Source organism: Bufo gargarizans, chromosome 1 (assembly GCF_014858855.1).
Source record: "Bufo gargarizans isolate SCDJY-AF-19 chromosome 1, ASM1485885v1, whole genome shotgun sequence".
NCBI classification, from domain to species: domain Eukaryota; kingdom Metazoa; phylum Chordata; class Amphibia; order Anura; family Bufonidae; genus Bufo; species Bufo gargarizans.
Window position 1 is genome coordinate 59910650 of NC_058080.1, and position 24281 is coordinate 59934930.

Sequence of the window (24281 nt, forward strand, 5' to 3'; positions counted from 1 at the left end):
TCTACCAAACTATATGGATTTCCATGCTCCTATAGAAATAAAAGGGGTCTGTGAACACATCATGGAGATACATAAATCTCCTAGTTAGGGCTCATTCAGACAGCCGTATGCTGTCCGCAAAAAATGCAGATCCGTTTTTTTGTGGACAGTTCAGCATGTCCGTAAAAAAAAAAAAACTGATAGCATTCAGTATTTTTGCGGACCCATAGACTTCAATGGGGCCATGTCCTGATTTTCACAGACAAGTAAAGGACATGTTTCATTTGTTTTGCGGAACCGTGGAATAGAAAAGGGCCCCATAGAAGTGAATGGGTCAGCATCTAATCCGCAAAAAAAAAGGATCCGCATTTTTGCGGCTAGCATACGGCTGTCTGAATGAGCCCTTACACAGAGGTCTCTAACATCATGAACCCACACTGATCAAGTCTCCCACCTGATCTAATATCCCGCATGGTGAGGCACCACGGCACTCTGGGTAGGAGGACAGTTTTCATCCATGCCCCATTGTAAAACTAAATGAAACCGTATGCCTGGGCAACCCCTTTAAACCACTACACATTCAAATCTGGTCATTCTGGGTGATTTACCGCAGTGGCAGAAATGCTGCATGTGAACATAACCTAAGAGAATCTGTCAAGACTGATGTCCGTCCCTTTACAAGTCCTTCTTCAGGCACAGTCACCCCTATATTACATGGAAAGCAGGGTCAGACGTGCATCCTACCTGATACAGTGCCAGCTTTGTCTATAAATCCAGTGTAATAATAGTCTCCAGTAATCTGATTTTTCGTGTATTCTTCTTTATGCCTTTTGGGTGTTTGTATCATATCTCCCAGATGCCCCTCTGCCCTTCCTGTTTATACTTTCACAATGACGTTATCTAGTTGTGCACAGGCCTCCCATGGCTGCTTCATAGGGACCCAACCACATGAAAGGCTGAACAGAAAAGTCGAGGATGCTCTTGAGGACGCTCCCTTTTAGTCTTTTTTTTCCCCATAAAGCTCATCAACCGTGTCCATGCACGATATGTGAACCATACTGCAAAATAAACTCCCCGGTAGGAACATTATGTGCCCCCAGCAAGTAATTGGTGGAGTTGTTGCATTAGTAAATCCTTTTTATGTCTCGTCCATTTATAACCCAACCACAAGGAGTTAGTGCCACCATCAACCTTGAACCAGCTGTTTTCCTGAGTGACTGCCTGATCTTCACCGGAGCAGTGACAACCTATACAGGCTCCTATTGACTTCATGGCCGTCATACCAGTTGGGTAGAGCCACTGCAGTCAATGGCAAAGCAGCAGCGAGCAGGAAGAGATACGGCACGTGCGCACTGCGCGTGACGTCACCTCATACAGCTGATCGGCGGGGTGCCAGGTGTCACATTCTCGCAAATCTGATATTGATGAACTATCCCAAGGATAGGTCATCAATATGAAAAGCCCGGACAACCCCTTTAAAGGGAATATGCCACCTGAAAATAACCTATTGTTTAAAATAAATTTTTATATTTTAGAATTTTTGGTAATTATTTTTTAATTTTTCAATATCAATAATAATGTATATAATCCTGCAGTTTTCAGACTGGCGACTAGGCCTAACATATGTTAAGACGTCCTGTCTTTTGAGAGCAGCTGCATTGGCCATAGACACAATGGACAAGTGCTGACCCCATTGGCTTCTATTGGAGAGTTTTCTAAGCATGCCCTGTAGAGGTCAGGAGGGAGTAGATAGGCTGTGATATCACCTATTGTGAATGGTGTGTTATCTATACAGAGGTGTTGCTTGTCATTGTAATCCTGTCTGTGATTATAATGTTAACAGCTACAGAAAAGTTACCTGTACAGGACAGGAAATCATGACCTATAATTAGGCCTAGTGGACAGTGTGAAAACGTTAAATATAGACTGTGACAGTAAAATAAAAAACACAAAAAAAATAAAAAACGTAACATAAAACCATGATTTAAACAATAGGTCATTTTCTGATGACACATTGTCTTTAAAGTGGATTTCCACCCACTGACCATATAGTAGTCATCAGAAGTTATAAGCCGTAGATAAAGACTGTCACTATCGTCCCCGCTAGGGATGAGCGAATTTCATATTTTGAAATTCGTTTTCAGTTCGTGTTGTGGTATAATGTGAATTGCGTTATGTATTCCGTTACCACGGACCAGATCGCAATTCCATGATCGAATGCATAACAGAATGCCTTTAGAGTCATTCCGTCATAATAGAAGTCTAGGGCCTGCATGACGGATCCGTCCGGCTTGCGTTATGCAGGAGAGGACTCCCTTGCATAACGTAAACCAGACGGATCCGTTATGCAGGCCCTAGACTTCGACTATGATGGAATAAATAACGGAATGACTCTAAAGGCATTCTGTTATGCATTCGATCATGGAATTGCGATCTGGTCCGTGGTAACGGAATACATAACGCAATTCACATTATACCACAACACGAACCGAAAACGAATTTCAAAATATGAAATTCGCTCATCCCTAGTTCCCACAACAAAACAAAAAAATTACAAAACCTCTTAAGTGAATGAATCATAGTTACTAAATTTTGACTGCAGATATACGGTATATGGACAATTTCAACATTTTTGGGTGAAAATCAAATTTAACCTACCCGTTTGTAGCGTCATTTATTCACTGGGCTCATTAAGGACACTATGAAAGGCACTTAGACCACCATTACTCATGAGGCTACCGTCACACTGCGTTTAGCACTGTCTGATTGCCTGATGCTCTGGGAGCTAGTCAAATGTACCCATAGGCTCCCATTCACATAATGGATGCCAAAAATGCCCCTTTGGCCTGCGTCAGCCCGGTATACCTCTTTTCTTTTTAAAAGCAGACTACACTGTTCCATACAGATGTGTGTAGTAAAAAAAAATGCACAAACGGCAGGATCACCCTAAAAAATTTGCGTTTCATTTGTTTATCAGGTGATTGGCGGCATCTTTACAAGGGCAGATCCTGCAAACGCTCGTTCCCGATAATCTTCCCAATTATTGCTTTAAATCCACCTTGACGCTGGGTTCACACCTGAGCGTACTCTGTATGCGCTCTGTATGCACGATTTTATCGGGCGTTTACATATGCGGCTCCAGAAACAAGCAAACGCCCATTGTCGCACGTTCCCGAAAGTCTATGGGCAGGAATGCGCGACATTACTCCCCAAAGAAGCTCCTGTACTTCTTGGGGCGTAGGGCGTTTTATAGCGCGTTCGTACATGCTGTAAAACGCTCAGGTGAGAACCATGCCCATAGGGAATCATTGGTTCTTGCCTGTTGAGCGTTTTACAGCGCGTAGGAACGCGCTGTAAAACGCTCAGGCGTGAACCCAGCCTTAGGCTTCTTTCACACGAACGATACGGATTCTCTCAGGGTGCGTTCAGTGAAACTCGCACCATTTCGCAAGCAAGTTCAGTCAGTTTTGTCTGCAATTGCGTTCAGCGTTTCAGTTTTTTTCCTCGCGGGTGCATTCAGTTTTGATGCGTTTTTCAGACACGTGAAACATAAACGGAAGACTTACAAACAACATCTCGTAGCATCCAATCCGGACGCAATGTGTTTTTTCACTGAAGCCCCATTCACTTCCATAGGGCCTGGGCTGCGTAAAAAAGCAGAATATAGAACAGGCTATGAGTCTCACGCAACGCATAAATGATGCGTAAAAAACAACGCTCATGCACAGACCCATTGAAATAAATGGGTCAGGATGCAGTCCGGGTGCTATGCGTTCACTTAACGCATCACACCTGCGTGGAAGAGTCACTCGTGTGAAAGAGGCCTTAGACTTTCGAGGGACACTAAAGCTAAAGCCATACATGTGAATGCAATCCATTGTTCCCCGTTTTCAGGCTATGGAATTGCTAACGGCAACATTCTTCAAAGGGAAGTGCAAAAAAGACCCTGGTCCCACAATCAGAAATCGGCTGCAATTTAGGATTCGTGTCCCTTTAAATGTAGTCATGTAAAATGATCTAAAAATAATAATAATACAAGCCCCCAACATGTGGTACAGGCACCTGGCACCATATATACAGTAGATATGTATAACATACAGTAGGTAATGTGAATGCCACAAATTATGTATAAAACGCCAACACACCTATGTACAAAATCCCCTCACCTTGCTGATTCAAGAAAAAAAATTAAATTTAATTGGGGAGCGAGCAAAAAAAATTACCTAGTGCCTCTCTTTTCAGCCTAATTAATTTTCTCTTCTGCTCGCGCCTCTTCTTAGACTACTTGGTAGTCCAAGACACTTCCTTCTTGTCTAGCCCTGCCCTCCTGATTGGCCAGCACTGTGCACCCGTGCAGTACTGGCCAATCCAAGGGCAGCAGGAAGTGTATTGGACTATTAAATGCACAGTGTGCACCAGGAAGTCTGAGAAGCAGTGCCGCCATTTCGGGTAGCAGAAGCGGAGTCTGAGAATTGGTGGATCTGCAGCTGAAAAGTAATTGTGTCAGGTAAGTGTTTTATTCGTTCCCCAATTATGATTTTTTTTTTTCTACAACTGGAGGGTGATTTTAAGTTTATATATAACTTTATGTATATATACACATATATATAGTGCTAACTGCCAGCCCCAATCCTGGAAGGTATGCCATGAAATGCCTATATACAGTACATAATTTCTGTTCTGCTGTAAGGGGCTAATGAAACATATGACGCCAAGGCTTGTACCAAGTGTGCCATCATGAAGGTAAATTCTGTACAACACGTAAAAGCATGACTGCTCATCTGAGGTAAATAGCCACCAGTGTAGCCTATACTCCTGTGCCCCCGATCAGCCAGTTGGGACCAGGAAGCCAGAATGTTTATGGTCAAGGCACTTCATCCATATCGTGATCATACATGATGCCCATAGCTTTAAATAAGCAAAATGTTCAAGTGATGGGAATACAGATCACTACTCCCAGTTATAGCTAATACTGGGGGAGCTGGTATCTTCAGAAAGTGACCCCTATATTAGCTCTATATACTCTGTAGGGGTTCGGAACAATCAAGTACTTGGTCAAGGACATAGTCATCCTCCATAGTGCAGTAGTCTTCAGAGTTTTCTCCTTCCCTGGATCTTCTTATTCTTCCTTTCCAGTCACTTTCACACGTCTGAGGTATACGAGAGGGATCAGGAATGAGATGGCACAGAGAGTGAAGCAGGCTTCAGCGCCGATCAGCCAGTATACTGCCAGGAAAATGTATACGTTACACAAGTATCACAAGTGATTACTGCCCTACAACTGTGTAGTGACCTACCCAAGTATATCTATTGTGCCTGTGAGGGGGCAACAACCCAAACCTTTACTGACAGTAATATGTATCCCTCTAAACACATTTCTAAAGGTCCTTAAAGAGGCTGCATCAAGAAGGCATTCTCTGTCTATATGCCCCATTAGGACATATGGATGTGAAGTGGGGGGGGGGGGGGGGGATCAAGGTTATTTCCTGCATGGGTGCCACCTTTTTATTAACTAAAGTGATCTACAAAAAATATATAGCTTCCACTCTGGTGGACTAGGCTGTATAGTACATGGTTGGTCATTCATTTGACAGCACAGCAAAAGGATGCTAGAGACCAGGAGTGTTGACATAAGGGGTATAGAGGCTGCACCTAGGTCCAAAGACCTCTCTTTCATATAAGAATACACCGAGTATTATAAATGGCTTATGGTAGGTCGTAGCCCCATTTTACATACAGGAGCTTCAAACTTACACCGCTAATTAAAAATTACAAGAGTGAATCCTTGTGTCATGCACTCAGGCCCCACCTGAACGAAGTGTCTCAGTTTCGCACTGTGTTCAAGATTTCAAAAGATTAGTGCAGAGGTAAAGTACAGCAGTTGCCCATATCAATTGATGAGTATGTGTCGTTATTTCTTTTGAAAAAGAGATCTGGGGTCTGATTGGTTAGTTAAAGCAACTGACTACCAGTGATCATTTGTAATCAATAGAAAAACCTGGCAGCAAGGGTTCAGTTTCCCTGCAGCGCCACCACAGGGCGAAGTGAAGCATTACACAGTGAACAAACTGAATATAATGCACAGAAGTGCTAGGCCTCCAGAGATGCTCTTTGTGAAGGCTCCTGCTAATTGATGAGGGTCCTAAATAAGGGGCCCCACTGTATTCACTCAGAATACCCTAAACTGTAGTGCTGTATGTCATACGGCTCAGAAGTGAAGGCTTCTTCTTCCTATCCATGATGGAAGGTGAATATGGAACTCATTGGGTGGAGACCTCCCATGAGAAATGTATGTTGTCAAAACAGCCATTAACGTGTAACCGGTGATTTACTCCTGGGCTGATGTTTCGCTGTAACGGTTCAGATTTGCTCTGACTGATGGTTTCCTGTTTCATGTTCTCCATAAACGCTCTGAAATCCTGGCTTCCCTCCAGAGTGGACACACCCGGCCCACCAGTGACATGAGAAGCGCAGAAGATGTTTCTCCCAACACCAGCACAATTCGGCCGGACACAGAGGTCTAATCTAATCACCCTGAGGCAAGTATAGAGAGCGGACACTCACGAGTAGCTGATAAGATAGGCCCCAAAGCTCTGGCGAGAGCCCCCAGACTTCGAAGGATTCCCATCACTGTGCCTTTCTGACTGGCGGAGCCTGAGGAAAGCAAGAGATACATGATATCACATACAGCGCAGTATACTTGGCAATATTATTTATAGCACTGTTGTGTTACTGTATGGTTATATTCACACTGTATTGCGGTATTTATTTAAAACATTATATGCCAATATTATTTGCTCGCTGAATTTTTCAGCACGGTAATATTTTAGTAGTGCATGGTTGTATTATTGTGATTCAAGCAAACGTATGGTGCTATCATTTGACCACTATATGGCACTGGTAAATTGGACCTTTATTGTACAGTAGGTCATATGAGGGAGGGGGTGATCTGAAAGCATGCGGGAATTATCCAACTTCAGTCTAATTTGCAAGTTGCTAATGAAGCCAGTCATCAGCTTGTTGAGAGACATAGCCGATGTCCTAAAAATGTATTCCTCATGGCAAAGAGTATGCATATACTACCCAGAAAGCAAGCAGTTTAGAGACACTGAACAAGCAGGGCATTTACTATAAGGCTAGGGCTACACGGTGACATTTGTTGCAGAAAAGTCACACAACATTTGTAATGATAGTCAATGGTTTCGCACTGTCTCAAAAAATCCATCCAAGTTGTTGCGTCGCAGTCGCAGCGCGACACCATTGACTATCGTTACAAAAAAGGTAATGCGACACATATAATGTAGTTGTACCCTTTTTGTTCCCTCTGTACCCTCATGGGTTTGGGCTACACAGTGACGTGTCAAGAGACACAGAGGGAACAAAAAGGGTACAAGTACATTACATGTGTTGCATGATATTTTTTGTAATGATAGTGTGAAAGCATGCGGGAAGATTAGCTCTGGCTGTAGAAGGCATTACAGACGAGCTCTGGCTGTAGCAGGCATGACAGACGAGCTCTGGCTGTAGCAGGCATGACAGACGAGCTCTGGCTGTAGCAGGCATGACAGACTAGCTCTGGCTGTAGCAGGCATGACAGACTAGCTCTGGCTGTAGCAGGCATGACAGACGAGCTCTGGCTGTAGCAGGCATGACAGACGAGCTCTGGCTGTAGCAGGCATGACAGACGAGCTCTGGCTGTAGCAGGCATGACAGACGAGCTCTGGCTGTAGCAGGCATGACAGACGAGCTCTGGCTGTAGCAGGCATGACAGACGAGCTCTGGCTGTAGCAGCATGACAGACGAGCTCTGGCTGTAGCAGGCATGACAGACGAGCTCTGGCTGTAGCAGCATGACAGACGAGGGCTGTAGCAGACATTACAGGCGAGCTCTGGCTGTAGCAGACATTACAGGCGAGCTCTGGCTGTAGCAGACATTCAGGCGAGCTCTGGCTGTAGCAGACATTACAGGCGAGCTCTGGCTGTAGCAGACATTACAGGCGAGCTCTGGCTGTAGCAGACATTACAGGCGAGCTCTGGCTGTAGCAGACATTACAGGCGAGCTCTGGCTGTAGCAGACATTACAGACGAGCTCTGGCTGTAGCAGACATTACAGACGAGCTCTGGCTGTAGCAGACATTACAGACGAGCTCTGGCTGTAGCAGACATTACAGACGAGCTCTGGCTGTAGCAGACATTACAGACGAGCTCTGGCTGTAGCAGACATTACAGACGAGCTCTGGCTGTAGCAGAGATTAAAGACGAGCTCTGACTGTAGCAGACATTACAGATGAGCTCTTGCTGTAGCAGACATTACAGATGAGCTCTGGCTGTAGCAGACATTACAGATTAGTTTTGACTGTAGCAGAATAATGAATGCTGCTCTGGGCTAGAAGATTCTGTTCCCATGGGGTGGAAAATCCACAGAGTTCAGCAGCAAAGCGGATGAGAAAAAAAAATCAGGGCAAAAAGGCAGAAATTGACTTGTGGTACAGAAATTAAGTCTGACACATGCCAGTTTACCCTGAGGATTTCCACTTTGGATTGCATAGGGTGAACACTGCAGAAAAATCCATGGCAAATCCACATGTAACTCTGCTGCAGTTCACGTTCCAGGATCAAGTCATTTCTTGTATTATGTACTGTAGGGTAGTGACCCAACTTTTCATATAGATCCAGTCTCTGTGTAAACTGTAAAGTGGTGCCTACAGGTGATTTATTGTGCCCTATGTAAATAACAGGTATAGACAATAGTGCAAGGGCCGGTCCAATAAATCAATATGTGTCTCCCTGTTCAGACTATAAGATATGTATGGTCTTGTAGACTTTGATCGGTAACTGCTTTCAGATATTCCAATGCACAGCCCAAAAATCCAAGCGTGTGTACAGGAATATAGGCAAGGAATGAGCTAAGTATCGGTGTAAGGGTCCATACACACAGCACTTCAGTGTGTGCAGACACAGACCTATAGGAACTCTTTGTGCCGCCATACTCGGTTCATGCACCACCACAATGCTGCGTGTATGCCCTTTTGTACCCATACTTTTCACCGTGTGCTGCCTAATACTGCCTCCATGAGGCACCATGTTCACCCCAAAAAGAGCACCCAATATACATATTAGGGAGATGGGTCTTGGGAAGTTTTTCTTTCTCTTTGTGGAGACTGCAAGACATAGAAAGTCTTATAAATTGGGCAATGCTCCCTTATGCAGAAGGACAAAAACTGCTTCGCTAGCGTAACACCCCAGAGTGGTGTTCCCACTCCTGCACCCTACTACTGTCTTTATTGGGCTAACACCAATGCCATCTATGTATTTTGTCCAGGTCCTCCACACTGTGCATTCCTAATAATGTTGTTTTGCAACTGTTATGTTCACATGTAATGTGCCTGGTTCACCAGCAGGTGGCAGCAAACATGGCAGAGCTGTACTTAGATAGAATGGAACTCTCCATCCCATTCTAACCCCTCCTCTGGAGGGAAGTGGGCGAGTCCTATTTCCTGCAGGAAGGGTGGGGACCAGTTAGAGTTAGTCTAGTTTACCCCCAGCTAGGGGAAGGGTGTGCAGGGGCACGTCACTGCTGGACATGCCCACGCCAGCCAGAGCACCTTAAGCTCTGCTGGCCATGGAGGCCAAAGCTTAAAGCCGCAGGAGCCAGGATGAAAGTTTCCCAGGCATAACCTAGAGTCAGACTACAAAGTGAAGTGCAGCATACAGAAGAAGCTGAGTTATACAGTTAGCCTGTCAGTACAGGCTGAGTCAGAGAAAAACAGATATAGCAGAGTGGAGTTTGCCTGCTAGTTTCATGCTAAAGCCTGCTGGAACCAAGACAAAGCCTGTAAACAGAGACAGTAAACAGTTTAGGAGAAAGTTTATGCAAAGTAAAGCTGCCATTGAACTTCATTTCAAGGTCTGGACTCCAGTTATTCTTTTATCCCTCAATTATTCCCCCTATTTATTGCTTTGGAGCCAAAGCCTGGGGTCCAGCGGTATCCAGGTAGGAGCAGTGTGACACACACTAAGAAACATTTTAGGCCGCAACATACCACTCTGCATTTCTTACACCTAGGACGCTATATATAGAGGGCCTTGGGGGGACGCACTAGCGCCACCTATTGGATGACTGTCCTATAAGACGACATACACACAACTGCATGTATTTTGTGGTCCGCAAACCGCAGATCCGCAAAATACAGACATCGGCCTTGTGCATCCTATACTTTCCCGATTCCCTATTGTAGAATTGCCTATTCTTGCCTGCAAAATGGACAAGAATTAAGCATTCTATAATTTGCAGAACGGCCGCGCTGGTGACATCCACGTGCTGTCCACATTATTTTGTGGCCCCATAACAATGAATGGGTCCGCGTGCGATCCGCATTGCAGATTGGACGTGTACCAAAAATATAGTCGTGTGCATGAGACTTAAGTTAATTCTGGCCCTTTAAACAGACCTTGGAACAATAGGGGTCATTTATCAAAAACAGAAGTTTTACGCTGGTCTTTGAAACTTCCTGCAGTGCCAGAGGATACGTCTAATTTATGACGAGGCGCGCGCCTTGTCATAAGTTAGGTACATCCTACTCTAGTCCCTGATGTCATTTACACCACAGTTTCCTGGTGGAAATGATAGTAAATTGCCAGGGCTGATGGCTACTCCCCCATACCGCCTCCACCCCTCCACACTGTTGAGGGAAGCATAAAAACGGGCGCTAAAAAAAGACACAAAACGGGGTCTTGCCACTTTTTTACGCAGTCTTAATAAATGACCTCCAATGACTTGAGATATAATCCAAGTTGGGAGCACTACCAGGGACGAGTCACCCTAGCATCACAGGTGAAGCTAGGGAGTCTTTTTCCTTATAGTAGTGCTTTAGGCTACATGCACACGACCGTATGTGTTTTGCGGTCCGCAAATTGCGGATCCACAAAAAAAAGTATGCCATCCGTTTTTGTTTTTTTTGCGGATCCATTGTAACAATGCCTAAAACAGACAAGAAAGGGACATGTTCTATTTTTTTTGCAGGGCTACAGAACGGACATACTGATGCGGATAAGCACACGGTGCGTTGTCCGCATCCTATCCGCAAAAAAAAAACGGAACGGACACGGAAACAAAATACGTTGGTGTGCATGTAGCCTAAGGCTTATATTCCCAAGTCATGCTCCAAGGGCCTGTTTTAAAGCGCCAGACATTGACTTTTATGATAATCATCCAACAGGTGGCGCTAAAGCTTTTGTCTTCCTGGATCAGAGTTTATTCAGGTTTTATATTAGGATTTCGTGATAATACATCATTATTATACTGTATAATACAGGACACACTAGGATACATTCTAATAATAGCGCTGATACAGTAACACATGCGCAGCATGCAGCTTCTCGCCAGCAGATGGATGAGGCTCTGGCTGGCAGCTCTCTATGAATAGCCCACAGTGTGCACATAGATCTGCTGCTTTTAACCCATTACATACTCTCATTCTGCCTGCATCTAAAGGGAATGAATGATAACTAAGACCGAATTCTCTCCCCATAGAAGTGAATGGCAGCGCACTGCGCATGACCAGCCACCGCTTCCATTCACTTCTATTGGCCCAACGGAAATAGCCGAGTTTGGCTATTTTCGGCAGTTCCATAGAAAATGAATGGAGGGCGGCTGCACATGCGCAGTGTATAGGTGCTGGTCCCAAAGCAGGTAGCAATATGCCACCATTATCTCAGAGGAGACAACCTCTTTAAGATTTATATAACCATTAGCGACCAATTTCAGTAAATAAGGAGAGGCTGGGGGCCCAGGGTTTCTTTGTAGTCTTTAACCATGAACACACATTAGTCTGCATGGGAGCTGCAAACACAAATCATTGAGATATTTTGTTTAATCAAAATTATTTGCAAAGCTGTTTCATATTTTTAAATTTTAGATACATTGGGAAAATAAACCAAGTTGCAAATGTTTTCTAATTTTTTTTGCGATATAAATGCTTACCATATGTTGAAACCAATGAGGATAAACATGGAACCACAATGGCTGCAGCTGGGACAGGAAGGAGAGAAAAGTTAAACTACGCTAGATACAAAGTTTATAAATGTTAATCACGCAATTGAGTATTTATATTATATATGTATAGCCCATTCATCTGTGTGCGCGTGTATGAGGACCTCTGAGACAGTGCATTACCCAGGTCATGGACACGTGAACGTGCTGCACACTGCGCATGTCGCATTGCCGTTTTATCCTGCTTTGGTGCTCAAGAAAAATTCTCCAAGTATCAATGTTGGGCCCATCAGTGTTATAGCATGCCCCTGGATCTATTCCTTGGGTACAGCCACATGGCGGTCATGTTGTCGCCTGACTACCGCACGGCCATACAAGGCACAGCGGGCTAAAATTAATTAATATGGCATTGTTTAGTTCAGGGGTCAGCAACCTGCGGCACTCTAGCTGTTGCGAAACTACAATTCCCAGCATGCTCCATTCATTTATATGTGAGTTCTTAGAATAGCAGAGCAAGTAGGCATGCTGGGAGTTGTAGTTTTATAACTGCTGGAGGTTGCCTACCCCTGGTTTAGTTGGCGTTAATGACCACGGGGCCCTGCAACACTGCCTTGCCATTAGCAATAAATACCGACTAAACAGTGCAGTCCTAATTAGTTAATTCCAGCCCGCTGCGGCTTGTACGTCTGCGCGGTCCTCGGATACAACGCAACCACATTGCAAACGCGCCATTTGGCCGTATACCTGGTCCTTTGAGTTTTGCCCGTTTGCCCAAAGGGCAAGGGGACATCCTCTGCGTCTGGAGGAAAGAAGGTTTGTACACAAACATAGAAGAGGATTCTTTACGGTAAGAGCAGTGAGACTATGGAGCTCTCTGCCTGAGGAGGTGGTGATGGTGAGTTCACTAAAAGAGTTCAAGAGGGGCCTGGATGTATTTCTGGGGGGTAATAATATTACAGGCTATCGGCAGTAGATGGGCCTCTGATTTGGGAAGGCATTGCAGAAGAATGGGCTGAACTAGAACGTTGCCCTTTTCAGCCTAATCCCTATGTGTGCAATTCATGTCAAACTGTGCAGCACATGACCTGGACAGAGTTGTATGAAGGTTCCCATTGAATGACAGCATGCAGAGATCTTGAAAACCATGAAAAAACGATATAAAAAGTATGTTAGAAAATGGAATACGTCTTCATTGTACAGTGAATAACATCTACCACTTTAGTTGCATCACCAAACCCATCTACTCGTCAGCTTCCGGTCGATACAGATACAGCAAGTATTGTATATGATAATAAATCTCTATGTGATGGCCCACAGGATTTCCTGCTCATAAAAACAGTGATATAATGCTAGTAAAGCTTACGCTGCCCCCTACTGGCACTGAAGGAAACCTCAGGATGAATAATGTACAATGCAGGAGAATAGCTGGCCTCGCATTGCTTTGTGTTTCTTTGATGGAGTAATAAATGGTTTCAAGGGAACTGCTGCTATAAAACCAGCAGAGAGAGGGAAAGACCCCCAGAGAGCGGCCGTCATATGTTCCAGATTAGCAGAGTGGGGCGGATGCAAGTGGCCCGTTTCCAAGCCCCAGTCACTGTGTTAGCTGCAGAAATGCTATGTTAAGCGGGGCCCTATATGGGGATTACTTAATTACTGAGGAAAGGAGGGGACATAATAATACCTTATCAACAACTAAAAACTCAGAAGGTGGAGACCCTCCATAATTACCCACCCGCGGAAGTCTTCTATACTGGGCGATTTGTAACGGAGGAACGTGGGCGAGAAAAATGGTTTAGTTGTGCTTGACGTAAAATTTGAATAAACAAGAAAATAAAAAGTAACCCTGATACTCACCAATAAATAGCGTATAACTAGCGGTACATTCACATGACCGTGGGGGTGCTGTGCAACCTGTTGTGGACTGCAAACCGTGGGTCCGGAATACACGGGCACCAGACGTGTGAACTCCGACTTTAATGGGTCCGTGATCCGCAAGATGCAGCGATACATATCCTATATTTTGCGGCATGGAGGCACGAACCCAGACACACGGGTCCGGGTCCGTGCTTCCGCACCACAAATGGTAGAACATGCTATATCTTTCGCTGCATCTTGCGGATTGCGGACCCGTTGAAGTAAATGGGTCCGCACCTTAATGCAAAGTACACACGGCCGGCGCCTGTGTTTTGTGGACCCGTAGTTTGCAGTCCGCAACACGGGCACGGCGGCACCACGGTCGTGTGAACATACCCTAAACATAACTGTGATCTCAACCCAGAAATCAACATGGCTGACATAGGAGGAGCCAACAGAACCGGTCGTATTGGTATATTGTACAATAGCCAACACTACACAGCCTCATTGAGGGGGTGGTCCTTTTTTATTTTCGTATGGGGAAAAAAAAAGTCCAGAAGCTTTCTAATAGATTTTGTATTTCAGGTCCTCGCGGTTTTCAAGATCTCTGCTTGCTGTTGGTGAATGGAAACATTCTTGCTTACAGTCAGAGACTGAAAAGTGACCTACTTCTGCTCACATAGATGCCGTTACAGTGAGTCATCTGTGAGCAGTTTGCTCATGTAATACCAGTATGTTCTGCAATATGGTACACAGATTATAACTAGGAATGAGCGAATCGACTTCGGGTGAAACATTCGTTCCAGGAGCTCCGTACAGTATTAGAATGTATTGGCTCCGATGAGCCGAAGTTATTGCTTCGCGAAGGTACCACTTGGAACCGAACCCGAGTTCAGGAAATGTTTTTTTTACAGTACAAATTCATTTATGAAGTTATTACGTGAAGTCTCGCAAAGCAATAACTTCGGCTCATCGGAGCCAATACATTTTAATACTGTATGGAGCTCCTGCTCCGTACAGTATTGGAACGAAGTTTTATGCGAATCGACTTCGGATGTTTCATCTAAAGTCGATTCGCTCATCCCTAATTATAACTTAAAGGGGTTTTCTGGGACTGTAATATCGATGGCCTATCCTTAGGACAGATTGATGAGGGTCCGACACCCTCACCGATCAGCTGCTTGAGTGGGCTGATACACTGAGCTCCATACAATGAGTAGTGGTCATGAAGGGTCCTGCAGCGCTGCACCACTGCCCGGTGTAAAGAAACGTACAGTTCCGATGCCTGTCATTGTCCTTCTTCCCATGTACCTACTAGTGGAGCCTTAGCGTCTACCTAAGAAGCTAACATTGGTTAGTTGCAGCAATACATCCTTAGCATGAATGCCAAATTGGCAGTGGTGCCCATGTTATACAGTATTACTGATTTTTGTTTTTGGGAGAACTTCTGCTGGAATCTTGAGGTTCACCTAAAAACATTTGAGAAGCAAAGATCTAGAGCTTGGGTTACAGTATGTGTGGCCCTGGACTAGGACGACCTTCATGCCCTGCTCTTATTAGGTTCTACAGAATATAGGATCATATCCTTGACTTGAATCATTGAGTAACCCAGCTCTGGAGGATACAAAAAACTTCTATAGCTGTTCTATCCTGTTATATTTTACAATACGATACATGAAACCATACATCTAAGAGAAGACAAAGTGGAAAGAATATATTATATAAGCCATGTCAGAACTTACCAAAAGAATAGAGGAGAAGTCCACAGCCCAGCGTGGTCAGGCCGCCTGCAAATCCTATCAGCAGGAAATGCTGGAATGAGAAGAATAATGGCCTGCAGAGCAGGAGACCAGTGTATATGAGGAGGGATATTAACATACAGAGAACATAACCATTAGAATAAAAGATCAGAAAGTTAATAAAATACCCTCATGTCTCCAGATGTAAACTATGAGACGTTTTATAGGCACCAAAGAAATTTAGAGGGCAATTCTGGTAAAACTGGGGTCTTCTATAATTCATTAGGAAATCCATCACACTAAGTATTAACTAGAATTGGGTCAGCAGACACAGAGGCTGGTAGTTGACATCACCAGATCGCCATGTTCAGTCGTGTAACTATAGGGGTCTCAGTGAGCGACCAGGATCCTAAGCCAGGGGGCCCACAGGATCCCCTTTGGAGGATTCTGCCATGAGGCGAGATAAGCATCCAGCGAGCTTCAGAGGGTGGGGGCAGCAGGGCACCCATGTTCATGTGGTAACACTGCATAGACTCCCTATAATATCCTGCTGTATAGTGCCTTTCTTCAGGACCTTATTACAGAACATATTTTACCGTAGAAACATTTCGTTTAGAGGAGAATATCTCTGTAACCAGGCTTCTGACAGAGCATACTTTTACTTTTGTACTCCATATGAATTCATACAGTGGCATACCTATAGGGGTCACAGCAGATGCAGTTGCAACCAGGCCAATAAGTCGGAGGGGCCAACAGGTCCCCCTCATCACACTAAAGGGCCCTTTACAAGGGTCAACAATCATGGCAATTATTAGGAAAGAGCATTCCTAGGAATGCTTTTTCCTGAATATTGCCCTGTGCAAAGGTGCCGATCCCCCAATGAACAGGAAAAGGCTTGTGTATCGGGTGAAAACATCTGTGATGTGGACATCTAAATCATCGTTTCTGGGCAGCAGATCCCGAATGATTCTGTATGGAGAGGTGCGATCACTCTAGTGATTGCTCGTCCCCATAGAGAGGAGATGATTGCTGTATGTAGATGCAGCTCTCACCTCCTCTGATGAGCGGGAAATTGTCAGAAACTGGCTTTTTGTTCCCGATAACTGCCTATGGTGTTGGCTACTTCTTTGATCTTCTGTGGTGAGATGCAGAAAGTAGGGGGAGACAGGAGAAGAAGATTTAGGGATGCATAGGTTGATCTTTTAAAAAACCTTAAACGTTGCAGAGTATTCCAGGACCATTTGGAATAAGGTTCTTTCACCTCCTCCTTTCTACTCAACTACAGGGTGTTGGTGGCCCCTAGGGTACCTGGAGTATCCTGGCATCCTCATCCTCACAGCATGGTTACCTGTTTGACGGCTTTCACTTCATTTCCTGGTTTGATTCTCCGAGCGTATCCGCCCTGGATCACGGCCATGGTAATTCCGATGAAGAAAAACATCTTCCCCTGCTGCATGCTGCCAGAGAAATCAAACAGTGCAGGTTATGGGGCTGATTTCACAGCCGGGAACATTTACAGTGCGATCCGTAGTGCAACCGCAGTGGTGTTTACCCTCCTGATCACTTCCAGATGTTTCCCCAAAATCTCCTCCCAAAGCCACATGTTTGTATCATGGTTGGGGCCTCCAGGATTGTTCTCAGGATAGCTCCCACCGAGGTTGTCACCCAGCTTTCCCAGACTCCTGAAGGTCAGAGCTGCTTAGATGTTCAGCACTGGGCTCTATCAGACATCAAGGCCCTGGTGCAACTCCTACTTCTGCCCTCCACAGTGGCCACATGCCTGTTTTTTTTGTTAGAGCAGCAGTTTGTGCTCAAGAGCTGCTTTTCCTACTGTAACTGTAAGAAGTTGCAGCCTGTATGGACGCACCTAGAGTGCCTTTGGCTCTGTTCTATGCCACTCATATGGTGCCTTCATATGGCACAGGAGATATACAGTACTTCTGAGGGGTGTTTCTACTCAAATTGTGCTCCCACCATCCTGGGGAGAGTACAAGCAGGAACTGACGATATCTCCATAACTTCTGCCCCCTTGCAGTCAGGGAATGGTGCCGCCTGTGGCAAAATTCCTATCTGACCTCATGGATGGTGCAACTTGTGCCCAAAGTTAGGAAAACCCACGTGTACCTATATATAGTATTCAATTAGTATAGAAAAACTTGTAAATTAATTCCAAGCTGTCCGGAAATGATGAGTAAATGAGTGTAGGTTCTAAGCACCATGCTGGCAACACATATGCTGATCCAGGTTCTCCTCACCCTGTCTACATGCCCAGTTACAGAAATTATCTACATAGCCATGTAATACTAGTTTCTGCATAAAAACAAGAATGCAATTAATAAAAAATAAAAACTCCTTCACTGAGAACCTTTCATACAAGGGCAGTGGACATGGAAGGGTTAATGGTGGACATCCAATGATCCCGTGCGGACGGCACTGCGTCCTCGGCACATTTTGTGCCATTTAATCCCACCTCATTCATTTTAAATGGAATTTCAGGACTAAGCTGACGGCAGAGCAGTTTCTGCTAATCAGGCACAAATCAGAGAAGCAAATTCATCCAAATCCAGACGGGCGCTCGGGGGTGACATTCCAGGAATATTACAGCTCGTCTGCCGCAGGGAGAGGTGCCCCCGGTGTAATCAGGCTTCACCCCCTATCTGATCACTATGTAATCATGACTGAAAGAGGTCAAAATTACAGGGAGACCATCTGGAAGTGGATACTCAAGAGCCTCTGGAGAATGGAGGTCTGGCCCAGGTTGTACCCCTTGTTTTAATAGGTGGTAAAAACTGATGCAGATTCCTCTACACCTAAGGAAAATGGAAATGGGGCCAAACAAGCACCAAGTCCTTCAGTCCCAAGTGGTGACCGGCTTTTGTGGCGTTATTGGGACATGCCTGCTATGGACAACTTTGCATTGATTTATGCAATGGCCCAAAACACCTAAAATGTCAGGGAAGGATAAAGACCCCGGAGTATAATATCATCCCCTTTTATTGGTATAAGAAACACTGAAAATAGCACAAGTATAACAGTGCCCATATAATACCACCATTCAATGTACCAATTTTTGCAGATGACACTAAACTGTGTAAAGTAATTTACACAGAAGAGGACAGTATACTACTACAGAGGGATCTGGATAGATTGGAGGCTTGGGCAGATAAGTGGCAGATGAGGTTTAACACTGACAAATGTAAGGTTATGCACATGGGAAGGAATAATGCAAGTCACCTGTACATACTAAATGGTAAAACACTGGGTAACACTGACATGGAAAAGGATCTAGGAATTTTAGTGAACAGCAAACTAAGCTGCAAAAAACAGTGTCAGGCAGCTGCTGCCAAGGCCAATAAGATAATGGGTTGCATCAAAAGGAGCATAGATGCCCATGATGAGAACATAGTCCTACCACTTTACAAATCACTAGTCAGACCACACATGGAGGACTGTGTACAGTTCTGGGCTCCTGTAAACAAGGCAGACATAGCAGAGCTGGAGAGGGTCCAGAGGAGGGCAACTAAAGTAATAACTGGAATGGGGCAACTACAGTACCGTGAAAGATTATCAAAATTAGGGTTATTCACTTTAGAAAAAAGACTGAGAGGAGATCTAATTACTATGTATAAATATATCAGGGGTCAGTACAGAGATCTCTCCCATCATCTATTTATTCCCCAGGACTGTGACTGTGACGAGGGGACATCCTCTGCGTCTGGAGGAGAGAAGGTTTGTACACAAACATAGAAGAGGATTCTTTACGGTAAGAGCAGTGAGACTATGGAACTCTCTGCCTGGGGAGGTGGTGATGGTGAGTACAATAAAGGAGTTCAAGAGGGGCCTGGATGTATTTCTGGGGTGTAATAATATTACAGGCTATAGCTACTAGAGAGGGGCCTGGATGTATTTCTGGGGGGTAATAATATTACAGGCTATAGCTACTAGAGAGGGGTCGTTGATCCAGGGAGTTATTCTGATTGCCTGATTGGAGTCGGGAAGGAATTTTTTTCCCCTTAAGTCAGGAAAATTGGCTTCTACCTCAGAGTTGTTGTTTTTTTGCCTTCCTCTGGATCAACTTGCAGGATAACAGGCCGAACTGGATGAACAAATGTCTTTTTTCGGCCTTATATAGTATGTTACTATATAATACTGCCATACACTGCCCATATAATACCACCATACAATGTACCATATAATACTGCCACACAGTGCCCATATAATACCACCATACAATGTCCCATATAATACTTCCATACAGTGACCATATTATACTGCCATACAATGTCCCATATAATACTGCCATTCCCGGTCCAAACAGCAATCCCACACCTTGCCCAAATAATATCCAAAACCATACTGGTTCATTAAGAATTTCGATTGTGAACCCCAATTCCTTCAGGGGCCGTGTGTAATGACAAAGCATGAACACCGCTGTGCTACATATTGGTGTCATATAAATAAATAAAATAGAAATATATTTTTCAAATCATGTCACCAATACCATTCCTATAAAACAGACACCAATAAAATTGCCATGCCAGATCCAATAAATGCCCCCCACTACCATACAGTTTCCATATAACAGTGCCATGCAGTGCCCCAACACCAGTATGCCAGCATATATGGCCCACTTAGTCTTCTATAGTCTTATAACCTTTTAGTGGTTCTCTTTTCCAATAGAAGGAGGTCCTGAACTAAGGACCCCCCTCTATGATGTTGCTATGCCCTAATGTTACGTATGAGAAGGGACCGTCCTGATGAGGCGACCTCTTTGCACTGTAATGTGCACTGCACTGGGTTAGTGAATGTCGGATATAGACAGCCGTTCCACTGACGTCCGCAAAACAGGGACACGTGAACGTCCACATAGTGTCCGGGTGCGTCTGTTTATTTTTTCCAGACACATTCAATTTCAATGTATGAGCTTCAGACAGAGAAAGGAGAGCGTTTCTCTGTATGTGCCAAAAAACTGAAGTGTGAATTGCAGCTATGTGGCTGCAGCTGGGATACAACACAGGCAGAGAAGACCGCCACCTCAACCAGACCGTACTGTACAGATGCCATCACTGATTTTTAAGTGAAATTGCCATAAAGTTAGATTTTTTTTTCTTCCATAAACCAGCAATAAAACCGCTCATGGAAAGCTCTACCAAATACCAGGATATTCGTCAGCTAACTTATGTCTATGGCCCGCTACTCCACCAGCAAATGTGCTACCTTATGTCTATGGCCCGCTACTCCACCAGCAAATGTGCTGCCTTATGTTTATGGCCTGCTACTCCACAGCAAATGTGCTACCCTATGTCTATGGCGCGCTACTCCACCAGCAAATGTGCTACCCTATGTTTATGGCCCGCTACACCACAGCAAATGTGTTACCTTATGTCTATGGCCCGCTACTCCACCAGCAAATGTGCTACCTTATGTCTATGGCCCGCTACTCCACCAGCAAATGTGCTACCTTATGTTTATGGCCTGCTACTCCACAGCAAATGTGCTACCTTATGTCTATGGCCCGCTACTCCACCAACAAATGTGCTACCTTATGTCTATGGCCCGCTACTCCACCAGCAAATGTGCTACCTTATGTCTATGGCCCGCTACTCCACCAGCAAATGTGCTACCTTATGTCTATGGCCCGCTACTCCACCAGCAAATGTGCTACCTTATGTCTATGGCCCGCTACTCCACCAGCAAATGTGCTACCTTATGTCTATGGCCCACTACTCTACAACAAATGTGCTACCTTATGTCTATGGCCTGCTACTCCACAGCAAATGTGCTACCTTATGTCTATGGCCTGCTACTCCACCAGCAAATGTGCTACCTTATGTCTATGGCCCGCTACTCCACCTGAAAATGTGCTACCTTATGTCTATGGCCCGCTACTCCACCAGCAAATGTGCTACCTTATGTCTATGGCCCGCTACTCCACCAGCAAATGTGCTACCTTATGTCTATGGCCCGCTACTCCACCTGAAAATGTGCTACCTTATGTCTATGGCCCGCTACTCCACCAGAAAATGTGCTACCTTATGTTTATGGCCTGCTACTCCACCAGCAAATGTGCTACCTTATGTCTATGGCCCGCTACTCCACCAGAAAATGTGCTACCTTATGTCTATGGCCCGCTACTCCACAGCAAATGTGCTGCCTTATGTCTATGGCCCGCTACTCCACCAGCAAATGTGAGAATAGGCTAATAAGAGAGTGCAGCTCATTATGTCAGGGTCATCAGGCTCTTAAAACAAAGTTAAGGGACTGCGCTGCTCTCCTGGAATCCACAGAGAGGATAAGTCAGATGCCAGATCCTTCCTCCAATTCTTCCTTATGCCGCCAAACACTGCTACTATGTCCTAGTGAGGTGGCGCTCCACAGTTTTGTCCACATCCGATTGACCTGTAATATCAGGGAGCAAAATAGTGAAGCACTGTAGGCACTTTAGACTAAAAGATTAATTTATTCTAGTCTGGATTCCCAGAGTCCGCCCGACCTACGTTTCATCCCCCTTCTTCAGGGGAGTTATATATGCCTCTGAAAAAGAAGGGATGAAACGTAGGTTTGGCGGACTCTGGGAAACCGGAATTTTATATCTAATATGCCTTGTTTTAATCGACTGTTGTGAGTAGAATAAATTAATCTTTTAGCCTAAAGTGCCTACGGTGCTTCACTATTTGATCCGTGATATTACAGGTTGATCGGACATGGTAAACTGGGACACACTGGGACATAGGAGAAATGTTTGGCGACATAAGGAAGGAGAACTGGAGGAAGGATCTGGCATCCGACTTATCCTCTCTCCAGTAGAGCAGCGCAGTCCCTTAACTTTGTATCACTTGCCTAATGAGAATTGAACCCACTTCACGAAGGACTAGCAGCGCTCACAGTAAGGGCTCATGCACTCGAATGTATTTTCTTTTCGTATCTGTTCAGTTTTTATTGCGGACCGTATGCGGAACTATTCATTTCAACGGGTTCGCAAAAAAAAATGGAAGTTACTCCGCATTACGGACAAGGATAGGACTGTTCTATTAGGGGCCGGCTGTTCCGTTCCGCAAAATATGAAATGCACACGGACGTCATCCGTATTTTTTGTGGACCGCAAAATATATACGGTCGTGTGCATGAGCCCTAAGTGAGACAACCCGTGTTTTTCTCTGTATATTTCATCAGGCTCTTAGCTTTACTCAATAATCACTGTAATGTAAGGCAGCTGGAAGACTCATTCCTAGGAACCCCCGGCACAGGCACTGATAATGCATTCTGGATCCATCAGTGTCTGCTAATCAATATATATGTATATATGTATACATGGTGCACGAAGCGATCCTTAATGGTAAGGAAAATCAGTGTATCAGTTACATACATTTAATGCTGCTGCCAAATCAGGGTTATGCTCTGCTGAAACCAGACTAGCACAACATTTCACTGTTTACTGCAAATTCCCATGAGTTCTGCATTGTAAATGGAACAATTTGCAAATGTTTGAACTTCTTAAAAAATTTTTGGAAATCTTTTCCAAGAAGAATCCATAAATTGTATCCTAAGACGAAGTAGTAGGATTCACATTTTTGTGCCCTTGGGACCATTTGCTAGCGGGAACCCACGTTCATCCCGAGCTACCTGTTTCATGAATGTAATACCTAATACTTTCCAAGCAGGCATGTGACTGCTATGGGGCCTGTAGGGGAGGTGGGCCCTGCACTGAACTCCTTCTTCTGTTCCTGACATGAAAACACTGCATTTTCATCTAGCTGCCACTAGGGGGAACTCTATGCAAAGAGATTTTTACAGCGTCCATTGTGGTCAATGGTAACTGTATACATTCCTATGCACTGAGTTCCCCCTAGTGGTGGCTTCAGGCAGTTTTATAATACACTGGGGGAAGCTGCAGTCAGAGAGCTGTAGGGGGGGAAATTTATCAATGTATTTTTGCCAGTTGTCTGGTGTAGATACATTGAGAACTATGGTGTTCAGGATGAGAATACAATAAGAGGGAATTTTTAGAATGTCATTTGTTTTTTTTGTTTTCTTCACATTTCTTCTGCTTAAGAAAAAGAAAAAAGTAAATTTGCCAATCATTTTAAGCATTGTGCTTTGCGTTCTGGGTCATTTGGGAGCACTTGACACACATGTACTGGGTGACTTGGTGGAGCAGAGTCCCCCCACCAAGTTTTGCTATCTGTGCACGCCCCTGCAGATTTATATACCATTTATGACCTTGGGATTCCCAAGAAGGACTTCAATAGTTCCAGAACAAGGATTACCTGTTGAACTGGAAGCGCTGGTGGGTCAGGAAGCTGATGGTGTACTCAAGGCCAGAGAAGAGGAAGAGGTACAAGAAGTAGACCAGGCCCAGGACACGGAGATTGTACAGACCTAGACACCGGAGAGATTGTGTATTAGACATGTAGGATCAGTGTGTATGGTCATGGAGATCACAGGATCCATAAACAGGATTTGCTATAGTGGTATACACCAGCTAGAACCACCTCTAGCAGTATCACCAGGGGGTGAGGAGAGGTGGCACCTCCTGGTGCTGGTTCATGCATTTCCACACCCTGCCCCATCCTAGGACAAGAGGATCTGGATCATTTTTGTAGCAGTGAAAGGCAGAGTGACCCTTTAACATTACAATTAGGATACAGGGTGTATTGATTAAGGCATGTTGGGTTTAATGGTCCAATCTATGCTCACGGGTCATGACCAAGCAGGACT

General features: G+C 44.7%; 1 protein-coding gene across 1 annotated transcript in view; it reads right to left on the minus strand.

The window, feature by feature from the left end:
• Positions 1 to 3390: 3390 nt before the first annotated feature.
• Positions 3391 to 24281, minus strand: part of MFSD10 (major facilitator superfamily domain containing 10) — a 38763-nt gene continuing 17872 nt past the window's right edge. Inside the window, 7 exon segments of the mRNA XM_044295668.1 lie at positions 3391 to 5205; positions 6544 to 6633; positions 11962 to 12009; positions 15567 to 15633; positions 15635 to 15658; positions 16912 to 17020; positions 23831 to 23942. Of these exon segments, the coding sequence (XP_044151603.1) occupies positions 5099 to 5205; positions 6544 to 6633; positions 11962 to 12009; positions 15567 to 15633; positions 15635 to 15658; positions 16912 to 17020; positions 23831 to 23942 (557 nt within the window). The 3' untranslated portion in view covers positions 3391 to 5098.